Raw genomic sequence first — 13247 nt, forward strand, 5'->3', positions numbered from 1 at the left:
TTCTCCTTTCTTGTTCAGGGGTGGCAACTTACTACGATCATATCTTATTGCTTTCTTTCTATAACTGCGTTTTGTATAATTGCATTAGTTTTATAATTTTGATAGAGTCAAATGACTACATCAATAAAGATTCGGGAGAAGGGCGGTATATAAATATTATTAAATAAATAAATAAATAAATTCTACCAGATGAAACTAGAACTAAGCTTTCTTGAGATCAGAATAACAGAATAACTGGATAACAGAGTTGGAAGGGACCTTGAGGTCTTCTAGTCCAACCCCCTGCTCAAATAGGAAACAAATGGTTGTCCAGTCTCTTCTTAAAGACTTCCAGTGATGGAGGACCCACAACTTCTGAAGGCAAGCCGTTCCACTGATTAATAGTTCTCCCTGTCAGGAAGTTTCTCCTTAGTTCCAGGTTGCTTCTTTCCTTGATGAGTTTCCATCCGTTGCTTCTTGTCCTGCCTTCTGCTGCTTTGCAGAATAGGTTGAACCCACCCCCCACTCTTCTTTGTGGCAGATCGGAAGCCCGACGGTGGGACCTTCCCCTCCTTCTCACCCCAGAATGAAGCCATCCTGAGCTTCTTCCTAGCATCACCCCCTTACACCAGGCTTAAGGAATGCTTCTGCCTCTTTTGTTTTCCTAACAGCTTCTGCGTATTTCCCTCAAGGCCACCTCCACCGCTCTCTATAGCTACAACAACCTGCAACCCAAGCAGAAGCTGAGCTTGAAGGAGCCTAAAACTTTGCTCAGGGCACTGAAATGCCTCCAGCAATCCCAACTCGTTGTCCTCCTTATCCCTGCATTCATAAAAATGCATGTTGCATCTATTTTCCGTTTTGCTATAAATTTTAAGCAGATCGGCAGGCTGACAGCATGGAAACCTACCTGGCAGTACTGCATTGATAATTATTAGAGCCAAAAGAAATGAAATCAAAGGCTTTGTTGCGGCGAATGGCCAGATGTAGGTATAATTCAGAAGCAATATTACCTGGGGGAAAGGGAAGTAGATAAAGGAAGTGACAAAAAAAGGCTAAAAAAATAAAAGTAGCAGGTAAGAATTGCAGTCCCAGATCTATTTTAAATATGTAAGGCAGCAAGAATTCCAGGAAATGCTTAACTGTTAAGCACAAAGCTATATAGCTGTTTGGCGGTCTAATAGACTACTAAAATACTATTATATTAAAACACTCCGGTAATAGAAATGTGTTGATAAAATGCAGAACTATAGGCTGAAATAATAAAACTCTACCTGGAATAGTTTTGAGTGTAATTGACAATATTTACTTAGCACCTTACTCAGTTGTTTTTAACAACAACAACAACAACAACAACAACAACAACAACTATTATTATTATTATTATTATTATTATTATTATTATTATTATTATTATTATTATTATTATTATTATTATTATTTAGGATTAAAAGAGGAACAGATAGAGAAAAAAGAAGGGAGCAGAACAATCTAATACAAAGGATACACACACTATTGTCATCCAGAATAGAACAGAACAGAACAGAGTAGAGCTGGAAGGGACCTTGGAGGTCTTCTAGTCCAGCCCCCTGCTCAAGCAGGAGAACCTATACCATCTCAGACAAGAGACTGTCCAGTCTCTTCTTAAAAGTGATGGAGTGTCCATGACTTCTGGGGGCAAGCTGTTCCACTGGTTAATTGTCCTCACTGTTAGGAAGTTTCTCCTCAATTCCAGGTTGCTTCTCTCTTTGATCAGTTTCCAACCATTGTTTCTTGTCCTTCCCTCTGGTGCTTTGGTGAATAACGTGACCCCCTCTTCTTTGTGGGAGCCCCTCAAATACTGAGTGCCTTTTCCTTTTTTGCATCCTTGCCTTATTCTTTTGTCCTCTTGGAACCCTTTTATTAATCTAGATTATGGGTTCTCTTGCAAAAAAAAGCACTCAGAACTCTATTTTTATGCCCTAGCAACCCCTGGGGGGACTTCCCTTAGACTGGTACACCTCCTTGCCAAAACAAGCCATAAATAACAACTGGGTTACATTTGAGGGATGTTCTTTAGGGATGTGACAGCTTGGCCTCCAGCTAATTAAGTTGCAGAGCACTTGGCAAAGGGTGGTTTCCATGCGTGGCATCTCCTTCGAAAGACAAATAATGCGTCACGAGTTTACAGATAGCCCTTGGCTTACAGCAGCTCATTTAGTGACCATTCAAAGTTACAACAGCACTGGAAAAAGCGACTGATGATCATTTACCACAGTTACAACCTTTGCAAGTTGCAACCCCCAAGGTCACGTGATCAAAATCCAGACGGTCGCAGTGTCCCGGGGTCATGTGATCACCTCTTGCAACCTTCTGACAAGCCAAGTCAATGGGGAAGCCAGATTCACTTAACAACCAGGTTACTAGCTTATCAACTGCTGTGATGCACTTAACCAATATCTTGCTTAACAACAGACCTTTTGGGCTCAATTCGGCTCATAAGTCGAGGGTTACGGGCTTCCTGGGCAGCTGCTGGGTGGAGAATTTCCCCTCAAGATTGCCTGACTCCTTAAGGCAGGGGTCTCCAACTTGTGAACTTCAACTCTCAGCCATGCTGGCTGAGGAATTCTGGGAATTGAAGTCCACAAGTCATAAAGTTGCCACAGTTGGAGACCCCTGCCTTAAGGGATGGAACAGAGAGCTGGATCGGCTGCTGAAATACCTTCCCAACATGACTTGTGAAATAAACATTGCTGAGCACAGCCAGAAGCTCCATGGCAAACACAGCTAGAGTATTTCTCATACATTGAGCTGAAAGAACAGTGCTGTCACACTGTTCTAGTCCAACCCTCTGCTCAACCAGGAGACCAAGAAGGAGCCAAGAAAGTCCAATTTGCTTTTGGGGGGAAAAAACATGCCTTTGGGACAACCATGACCTGGATAATTGAGAATCTCCGTAGACATTTAACCAAATACATGATTGATTTAGGTCCTATCCCAAGGTCATCCACCAACCAAACAGATATTCTTTCCAAATGTGCCCAGTTGTTTTTTTTAGACCTGTGCTCTTACGTCTGAGAAACCTCTTTTATTTGATATTTTCCAGTCTGTTTGTGCTCTTCTCCCTAGAATTTTTCTTCCTAGTTTTGGCCTGATAAAATGTTGATTAGGCTACAGCAGGCTGGTAAAGTTATTCAGATGTTTCGTGTTGAATCATGCTCCATGCAGGGTCACCCCGAGACCCCACCATTACTTATTGCAAAATAAATTAGTTCCTTTGGTGGTTCACATTTTCGTGCTTAAATGGTGGCCCAAACCAAAAGAAATCTAAAGGAACATTCAAAATATTATGCCACTGAACTTTATTGTCCAGCCAACCAGGTAAAAAAAGAACATTTCATTGTCACCAAACTGAAGGCTAACTCTATGTGTTCCACTTGAAGTCTTTTATTTCATTCTAATTAGCACACTGTGTGATTGGCTCTTCCCCCCCCCCCCATATACTTACTTTGACAAAAACGCTATGAAGTACAGAAATGTTTGTAATTAACCTGGCACTGTGGCAGCCGGCATTAATTGCATCCTTCTAATTTTCATTTGTTTGATGGTTTTCTTTCAAGAAAAAAACAACAACCCTCATAGTTTTCATCTCCTTTTTCCACCCTCTCACTGATTGGGACAAGTCTAAGATAGACCTTTTAGGGCTCTCTATCTTTTGCATTAATCATCTGTATGAGAATTGGACATGCTGGATTACAAAGAGACATTTCATAGGCTTTCCAAAGAAACACCAACGCATCTTTTTCACATAAAATGTACAGTATAACAACATACCAGAAACAGTTTGGTATAGTTGTAAAGGCATCACTCTAGAAATCAGGAGACGGTGAGTTCTAGTCCCACCTTAGGCATGAAAGCCAGCTGGGTGTTTTGGGGCCAATCACCAGGAGACGGTGAGTTCTAATCCTGCCTTAGGCTTGAAAGCTGGCTGGGTGACTTTGGGCCAATCACCAGGAGACGGTGAGTTCTAGTCCTGCCTTAGGCTTGAAAGCTGGCTGGGAGACTTTGGGCCAGTCATCCTCTCTCCGCCCTAAGTGGAAAGCAATGGCAAACCACCTTCGCAAACCTTGCCAATAAAACCGCAAGGACCCGTCCAAGGAATTGCCAAGAGTAAAAAACCAACTCGAAGGTATGCATACACAAATTCATAACAATACAATAGTGAGACTACGGCAGACCTTTGTTTAAATACCCACTGCGGGAAATGCAATTGAGTGATCAGCACAGCATTCAAGTTCTGCCTTCAGGCTCCCAGTAGACTTTGGTTTAGAAAAGAGAAAGTTGGCTGAGATACGGCTTGGGTTTGATCCAGCCTGGCTGCTTTTCTGTTGACTGCCACCTTGAGAATATTTGGGCAATCACAGTCCGCATATCTGCTTCTGAAGTCTGCTGGAGGGCTGGTAGCCGTTATGATCTGGGTTCTTATTAAACCTTTGGGCCATATTTCTGACATACAGAATCTTTGAACTAATTTTGCACGGAAGTAATTGCAATGGATGCAATGGTGATGGCAAGCTTATTGAGCCAAATTCCCAGGCAAAATGTGCCTTTCCTCCCCCCGTCCTTTCTTTCCATTGTTACAAAGCAACAAGTAGCTCAATAATTAATTCTAGGTAATCTAGAAATTCTTATCTTCCCAAAGCAGGCGAGCAAACAAACAGCCTTCTATCAACCACTTGACAGAATATTTTAACATTTGCTTAAAAGAGCCAGATTCCTTTCCCTTCCCTTCCCATCTCCCCCTTTGCAGTTCTTCCTCTTTACAGCCTTGAAGAATGGTTTAAACTCTGTTCCCTTTTATACACATTTAAGCTGACAGCCCAAGGCACCAGCAAACAACCCAACAACAAATAGCAGTAACAAAACACTAAAGAACCAGCTGGTTGTTTATAGCTTTTCATGAGAGACGTTTCCAAAAAAAAAAAAAAAAGTTAGGTTCATGTTTGATGTTGCTTGAGAGCACACAGGGAAGAACTACACTCAGTGGCCTAATTAGCAGGAGTTGCATAACTTGACATGGAGAGAGAGAGCAGTGGAGATGTTACGTGAACTCTCCAACATGTTAGGGTTAGCCAGCAAAAACCTTAGGTTTGCTTGTGGCTAAAATAGCCCTCCTAGTCAACCAATGCCCTCTGTGTTATATGAACCTACCTAGCAAAGAGTCAATTACTTCTCACGTCTGAGATTGAGGTGAAATCTCCAAGAGCCCTGTAAAAATGGGCACCTCTAGGAACTCATCTCTCTTTTCCTAGCCCTTATCATCTCAGTGCTATTGCATCATTGTAGCTTCCCTGAACCTCAACAGAAGTAGGGAGGAAAGTAATGGCCTCCAAGAATCCTAGAAGGGACTCTGAGAAAGGTCATTCAGGATGTGGACAAGACCCGACATCATCCAACACAATCCAGAGGCTAAGAAACACCTTGATGGTCCAAGGTCCATCTATCTAGCCTTGAGTTGCTTATTACTGGAACAGTGGAAGTTTTTAAGATGAGACTGGACAGCCATTTGTCTGAAATGGTATAGGGTTTCCTGTCTGAGCAGGGGGTTGGACTAGAAGACCTCCAAGGTCCCTTCCAATTCTATTCTATTCTATTCTATTCTATTCTATTCTATTCTATTCTATTCTATTCTATTCTATTCTATTCTATTCTATTCTATTCTATTCTATTCTATTCTATTCTATTCTATTCTATTCTATTCTAATATATACTCTATTCTACTCTACTCTACTCTACTCTACTCTACTCTACTCTACTCTACTCTACTCGATGTTTAAAGTCAATGAGTCATTTTAGTACACAGCCTGTTTTCAGCAGTTTTCAGCCTTTCCAGAAGGCATTGCGTGGCTCATGGAAGGATGACACCATCTGCCATTTTTAGCACAAGCAGTCCATTTGTAAGTGTGAGTTCCAACTTACATACCAATTTGAGTTAAAGGCCCAGTTAGGAAAGGAACTCATTTACTAAAGAGCTAAAGGAAGGATTCACTGAACAATGAAGTCAGATGCACGGAAACTATTATTAGTTTGAACAAATGCTGTCCCATAATTTCTCATGTAGCTTTTTGGGAACTCCTCTCTCAGGGCTGAGGAAGAATATGTGCAATCAGCTCCATTTAACAAAGTATTGTTCTCTCACTTTGGAGAGCCAAAGTGCCGAATCCACCCTATGTGTCTCTTCCGTCTCACGTGAGATGGTTACCGTGTCTTTGGATTGCTGTGTTCAAATCCTTCCTTGAAATCCTGAATTTTTGATCTCCCTCGGTGTGCATGGCACTCTGCCTCCCTTTGGACAAGGGGCACTAAATAATCTATGGGGATTTTTCAGAAGCTGAAGAGTTCCATCCTCAACTTCCCCCCCCCAACCCTAGTTAGATTATCACATTTGAAAATGACCAGTTAAGAGCCCTCATAATTCACTAGTTTGCCTTTCAGAGGATTGAAGTGATCTCCTTGGCTGGCACAGGATCCCTGGAGGAAGACGGAAGCCCGATTTCAGCTCAGGAGCTTGAGCAGTTGAGGTTGGTCCTCCCTTGCATTTAATTCCTCCCTCGAAATGGGAACAATTGCCCTCAGGTCTTACCATCCTAATCAACAACACATCTTTCTAGCCATACTGTAACACATCCAGTCCAAACTGAGAAAAAACAGTTTAAAGGAAAAAAAAGTCAAAACGTCCAGTTGCCTTTTGGAAAACGCACCCTTGTCAGACCTGGCACCACTTTTGAACCTCCAAACGAAGCAGAAGCAAGTGTGAGGTGGCAGCTGACACACCTTTGGGACAAGCATGACCTGAGGATTGAGACCCTCCGTGGATATTTATCCAGTCCAAAGTCACAATCCAAAGCAACAAAAACAATCCCACAATCTGCTTAACCAACTGATTCTTCCTGTGTAGATGGGAGAGTTCACATTTGAATGCTTCCCATATCAAAAGTATCTCCATACAAACCGAACACAGGACCGTCCAAATAGGTCTTCCCCAACCCCAGTATTCTCAAGACATGTCAGTCTAAAATGACCAGGCAGATATGGGAGTTATAGTCTAACACAATGTTTCTCAATCTCAGAAGCTTGAAGCTACGTGGACTTCAACTCCTAGAGTTATTGGGAGAAGTTTGGGAAGTTGAGGATTTCTGGAAGTTTGAAGATCACACCTCATTGAGTTGCTGAAGTTGAGAAGCACTGGCCTGACATACTTAGAGAGCGCTAGGTGGAGAAAGATGGATATAGGAGGAGACTAATTTAGAGACTTCTGTCCCTACCACAACAATTTGGTGAACATCACATCTCAAGGGACGCTTTTAAATAGGAGAATGAAACTACTTCATAAAAGAAGGCAACATGCAATTCTGGGAGACACCTAAGAGCACCCATAAGTCTTTAGCGTTGGCTGGTTTACTCACCCGAGCAATAAGTTCTCCAACCATGCCAGTCCACGTTCCGTTAGCCTCAGGAACTCCATACACTCCATCTCCCACCAGGTGGATCTTGTAGTTGAAGCGCAAAATATCCGCAAGCTCCTTGAGCATGTCCACGCAAAAGCCTTCGTAGCGGTCATTCCCATCCAGCTCTTGATGGTTGCCCTTGAGCATTAAATAAGGGTTTTCCTGCATCGAAACTGGGCAGCTGTCATTCTCATCTTAGCCACGGAGTTGCAACAGCACTAGATTCAGCACAAATCGGAAAGCAGGGGCGGGTGATACGAGGGACTCACTGGGAATTTCTGGGAAGGGGAACAAATCTCTGGAATAGATACATCAGGCTTTCACGTTATCTGGGGGATGCAGTATAAGAGCTGGCTAGATCCACACGAGCAGATGTTTCCCCCAGGTTTGGCAGACAGACAACCATCTCATTCTATGCAAGTGACAGTTTTGTCAGAAAAGTGGGATTCTTGTGAGCAATAAATGGCCCCTGGCATATGTGGGACAATATGGAAGGGTGCAATAGGAACTAGGGGTACAGCAAGCAGGGGGTACAATTCCTAGCAGCCTTCAATATGGAGAGAAGGATGTTTGACTACTGCTCTGTAGTGGCCTAGCACTAAGGATGGGAAAGGATATGTCCAGTCCAGCAAAGTGGACCAATGTGACAGTGGCCTGGGGTGGCAATAGAGTAATACTTGAGGACCAGATACTTTTGATGTTACGAAAACATTTCCCTAGAATAGATCATCTGAGGTCACTCAGATTGTATAATCCTTACTACGACAAGACGTCCTAGATGACCTCTCCATCTTTATCACTAAACTGGATCTAATCCAAATCCCATTGGAGAAGAATGGAAAAGTGGGATGCATATGGATCCCATTTCAAGCTTCATCTTTGCTGGTACTGAATGTATCAAAAATAGATTTCTGCACAATGACGCCATGAAAAATTTAATAACTTCTGCAAATTCACAATGGGATTGTATGTTCCTTTGAGAGTTTCATAAATAGACCTATGCATGAAATGATAGCACATTGAACACTTTTCCTTCAGATGTGCTGGGATTACAATTGTCAGTGTTCCCAGCTAATATTCTGGCTCTTGTAATCTTAATAAGTCTACGAGACACCAAGTTGGAGATAAGCTAGGGTCCCCAACCCCCGGTCTGTGGACTGGTACTGGGCCACGGCATGCCGGCAACCAGGCCGCACAAACAACAAAGCCCCATCTGTGAGATGCAGGCAGCACACAAAACCACTCAGTCTCCAGGCCTCGGAAAAACCTCTCTCCACGGAACCGGTCCCTGGTGCCCAAAACGTTGGGGATCTCTGGTGTAGAGGACAATTAAGAGGCCATGTCTCCATTACTTGAGAAGAAAAGGGGTCATTCTGACCCTCCATGCTTACCAGGATGGTGGTGACCAGAAGTGTGGTGTTGAAGAGGCTCTCTGACACATTGGTAGAGAAGATCTGGTTATCCATTGAAAGGCCTTTCGTAACATGCCAGTGACCGATCTGCAAAGAGAATGGGAAGAGTTGCGACTTACCAGAATAGGCCTGCTTCTGCCACATGGCCACTCTGGCAGGACAATACCGCCAATTCTGCAACATGGAGTGGTCAATGCTTCATTAGCTTTACAATATATCCCACCAGCATTATGTTACAGAACTCAGCTATGACCTGGCCTTGACAGGGTTTGTCATAACCACAATTTTAAAAAGAGAAAAACTTGTGGGGATTGTTCCAAGTGTTCCACCATAGAGAAACCCTTATACACAAGATAACAGGAAGCATTGTGGAGGCAGGGAACTTAATAGAATAACAGAGTTGGAAGGCACCGTGGAGGTCTTCTAGTCCAACCCCCTGCTCAAGCAGGAGGACCTACTCCATTAAGACAAATGGCCATCCAAACTCTTTTTGAAAACCTCCAGTGATGGAGCACACACAATGTCTAGAGCAGGGGTCCTAAACCCCTGGGCTGTGGACCAATACTGGGCCATGGCATGCCAACAACCGGTCTGCACAAACAACCAAAGCCCCATCCTTGGGATGCAAGCAGCACACCAAACCACACACTCTCCACAGAACCGGTCCCTGGTGCCCAAAAGGTTGGGGAACTCTGGTCTAGAGGTAAACCATTCCACTGATTAATTGTCCTCACTGTCAGGAAGTTTCTCCTTAGTTCTAGGTTGCTTCTCTCCTTGATGAGTTTCCATCCGTTGCTTCTTGTCCTGCCTTCAGGTGCTTTGGAGAATAGCTTGACTCCCTTTTCTTTGTGGCAGCCCCTGAGATATTGGAACACGGCTATCATGTCCTGCCTAGTCCTTCTCTTCATTAAACTAGACATACACAATTCCAGCAGCCATTCTTCACATGTTTTAGCCTCTAATCATCATTGTTGCTTGTCTCTGTACTCTTTCTAGGGTCTCAACATCTTTTTTTCAGCACAAGCATTGAGATCAGTGTAGAAAGCATTGTTCCTGCAACATTGTTGTTGCTCCTGCCCGCTGGAACATCTTGGGTCCCCCCACCACCACGTGAGGTTGGCCTCCAACCCTCCTATCCTTTCCTAAGGTTCTAAAGACCTGGTTCTGCCAGTTGGCTTGGTGCCCCAGTGTGGGAACAGCGCAACGGAGGTGGTTGATTGAGTAACAAGAGATTCCACCTCCCCCCACTCCGCCCTAGCCCTCCCCATGTCTCCTTAGGTTTTAATGTTCAATTTTATTTATGTTTTGATTGTATATGTATAGAGATATTTTTATGAGCGTAAGCTCCCCAGAGTTACCCTATGGCAAGAGGGGCCAATAAATTTTATACATACAGTAAAATAAATAAATGAATGTACCTTAGCAAAACTAGATTTTCAGTTCCTCAACTGCCAAGGTGTATTCTAGTAAGATGCTTTAATAAAAGGCACATTTTCCATGGTTTTGCTTTGGTTACTAATGACCGTAGCCTCCTTTCCTCTATAATTGCTTCCAAAAGTTTAATTAACCCTTTGTTAATGATATCATTCAAGCTAATCAACCCCAACAATCTGATAGCCACTCTAAGCTATTCCATCTAGGCTTCTATTTTACTCTTCTTCAAAGTAATTTACACTCTCCAGTGGCAATGGAACAGAGCCATAAATCCTTTCAGACACACAGTTTGTGTGTTTGTTGTTGTTTTTAAGCAGACAAGATTGAGGAGTCCTGAGTTTCAAATGCCGCCAATTTTGGAGACTTGGTTTTAAGACTGACCCTTATTGCTTTACGGGTGACCCAGATGGACCTGTTAAGATGCAACAAACAGGCGACCTTAGATCATTTTGCAAGCAGAAGAGTTTTTGCAAAGGCATTCTTTGAAGAACCCCAGGATTGCTAATAACATTTGCTGCAGCTTCTACCCTGATGAATGAAAGGACTGTATTTTATTTTAATATTTTTTTTGCCTTATAGCTGTCAGCCCACCACAGCAACACAGAGATACCCAATTTTTCCATTCATTCAATACCTCACATCCTTATTATCTCTCCAAGTGCTAAGGATCTTATGGGGGAAACGTGACCCACAGTTCATTCTCGATATCGACCCTTCACTTTAAGCACCTCAGTTTATCAAGTTGTGTATCTTTCATTGTGAGATAAAAGACAGATAGAGAAGCATGCCAGGATCACAATTACTTAAAGACCTATAGGAAGACAGTGAAGAAGTACGGGGCTTGACGACCACACGGGATCCACTTCATTTGGCTGGTGCAAATGTCTCAACCAAACCAAACTCTTTAATAACTTGAAATCCCACTTCAGCTAATGCAATAATCAGTTTAAATAGATTTCAAACTCGATTAAGTGTACAGGTAATGAGGATATTAAGAGGGTGGTCTGGTGCGATTAGATTAGTGTTACCTACATAGGAACCAAGTTTTCGGATAACCAAAGAGATTTTTCTCCAGCTGCGCTCTGGACCACATTTTCATTTCTTGAAAAAAATGAGAAAGTGATCCAGAATTGAAATCACAGCGTGCTCAATTAAGGCTTCTTGAAGGGTTAATTACCGTCTCTCATCCTGGCTGGTCTTGCTAGGATCATCAGAGGATAAAAGCGCTCAGTGAAACATAGGAAAACTTACTGAAATCCCAGCATCGAGAATGTCTCTCTTTGCAGAATAACCTGCTCAGTTTTTCCTGGGTTAGCAATCAGACCTGCTTGGTCTCAGCCCAACACTGTACCAAGTACAGGTAGTCCTAGACCAGGGGTAGGGAACCTTGGTTCTTTTAGGACTCGTGGACTTCAACTCCCAAAACTGTGTTAGCTCAGGAATTCTGGGAGTTGAAGTCCATGAGTCCTAAAAGAGCCAAGGTTGCCTACCCCTGTCCTCGACCAATAAACTGAGCCCAAAATTTAGGTTGCTAAGTTCTGGGAGTTGACGTCTACAGGTCTTCAAGTTGCCAAGGTTGGACACACCTGACCTACACAATTTTACTCAGATGTCCCACAATGTCTTCTTGGTAATTTTTACAAGTTCTGCATGGCGGATCAACGTTAAAGTCAAAAGTCTACCATCTCTTCCTAGATTACACTCTTAACTACAATGTAATATTCTTCACTGTGGCAATACTGCCCCTCGGTAACAGAGCATTTATTTCTGGCCCCTGCCCCTCTTTCCCCAGCCATTTAGAAACAGATTAACTTTAATTTTGACAGCCCTCTAAGTCCATATTTTGTATTTTCCCTGCTGGCCTGCCCAAATTAATTGACTACTGCTGCTGCCTACTCCGACAACCGAGCCGTATGACCCCTTGCTTGTACAATGGTCGGCTAAATACATCTGTGCCTCACAGTTATCCCATAATGTCCTGTGCTGACTCTGACCTGAAGCTGACTCTCTCAATGGCAGGCTAATATTGCTAATAGATCTCCCTCCCAGATGCTTCTGTCTGTTGCTGAAGGTGAAGACATCCAAGAACATTCAAGCATAGAACTTCTCTCTCTCTCTCTCTCCCTCTCTCTCCCTCTCTCTCTCTCCCTCTCTCTCTCTCTCTCTCTCTCTCCCTCTCTCTCTCTCTCTCTCTCTCTCTCTGTCCCTCCCTCTCTTTCCCTATCTCTTGCTCCCTCTTTCCCTCTCTCTCTCCTTCCCTCTTTCTCTCTTTCTCTTTCTCCCTCCCTCCATCTCTCCTTCTCCATCCTCCCTCTTTTTCTCCCTCTTTCCCTCTCTCTTTCTTTCTCCCTCCCTCTGTTCCCCTCCATCCTTTCCTCCCTCTCATTTCTCCCTCCCCTCCCTCCATCTCTCTGTCTCTCATTTCTCCCTCCCTCCCTCTCTTTCTTTCTCCCTCCCTCTCTCCCCTTCTCTTTCCCTTTCTCTCTCTCCGTTTCCCTCTCTCCTTTCTCCCTCCCTCCCTCTCTCTCCCCCTCTCTTTCTCTCTCTTTGTCTCTCTCTCTCTCCCTTCCTGATGATGAAGAATTATGCTCACTGCCCACATCACTCTTTCCGCCCCTCCCCTCCCCAGGGAAGAATCGTAAGTCCAGAGAAGGAAGAGTACCATCCGGTACAGCTGGAACCACAGCACAGGGTAAAACTGTTAACTTCCTGCTGGTTGAATCTGCCAGGCCTGCCAGGAATGCATGTTTTGATCCAAAGGGAAATAACAACTGTGAGGTTCACAATGATGTGCAGGAAGGAATTAGATGTTCCTTTCCCCAGTTCCATGGAGCTACGTCAGGGGTGTCCAGCCTTTGAGACCTGCGGACTTCAACGGCCATGAATTTATGACGGTTGCAGCGTCCCAATGTCACATCATCCCCTTTCACAACCT

General features: G+C 43.6%; 1 protein-coding gene across 1 annotated transcript in view; it reads right to left on the reverse strand.

The window, feature by feature from the left end:
- GRIK4 (glutamate ionotropic receptor kainate type subunit 4) overlaps window positions 1–13247 on the reverse strand; it is a gene marked incomplete at its 3' end in the record, with an annotated part of 162084 nt that overhangs the window by 26784 nt on the left and 122053 nt on the right. Inside the window, exons 10-11 of the mRNA XM_083368287.1 lie at window positions 8858–8965; window positions 7425–7628 (exon numbers count right to left, since the gene is read on the reverse strand). Of these exons, the coding sequence (XP_083224413.1) occupies window positions 7425–7628; window positions 8858–8965 (312 nt within the window). The remainder of the gene's footprint in view (window positions 1–7424; window positions 7629–8857; window positions 8966–13247) is intronic.

Source organism: Vipera ursinii, assembly GCF_947247035.1.
Source record: "Vipera ursinii genome assembly, chromosome: 8".
NCBI lineage: Eukaryota > Metazoa > Chordata > Lepidosauria > Squamata > Viperidae > Vipera > Vipera ursinii.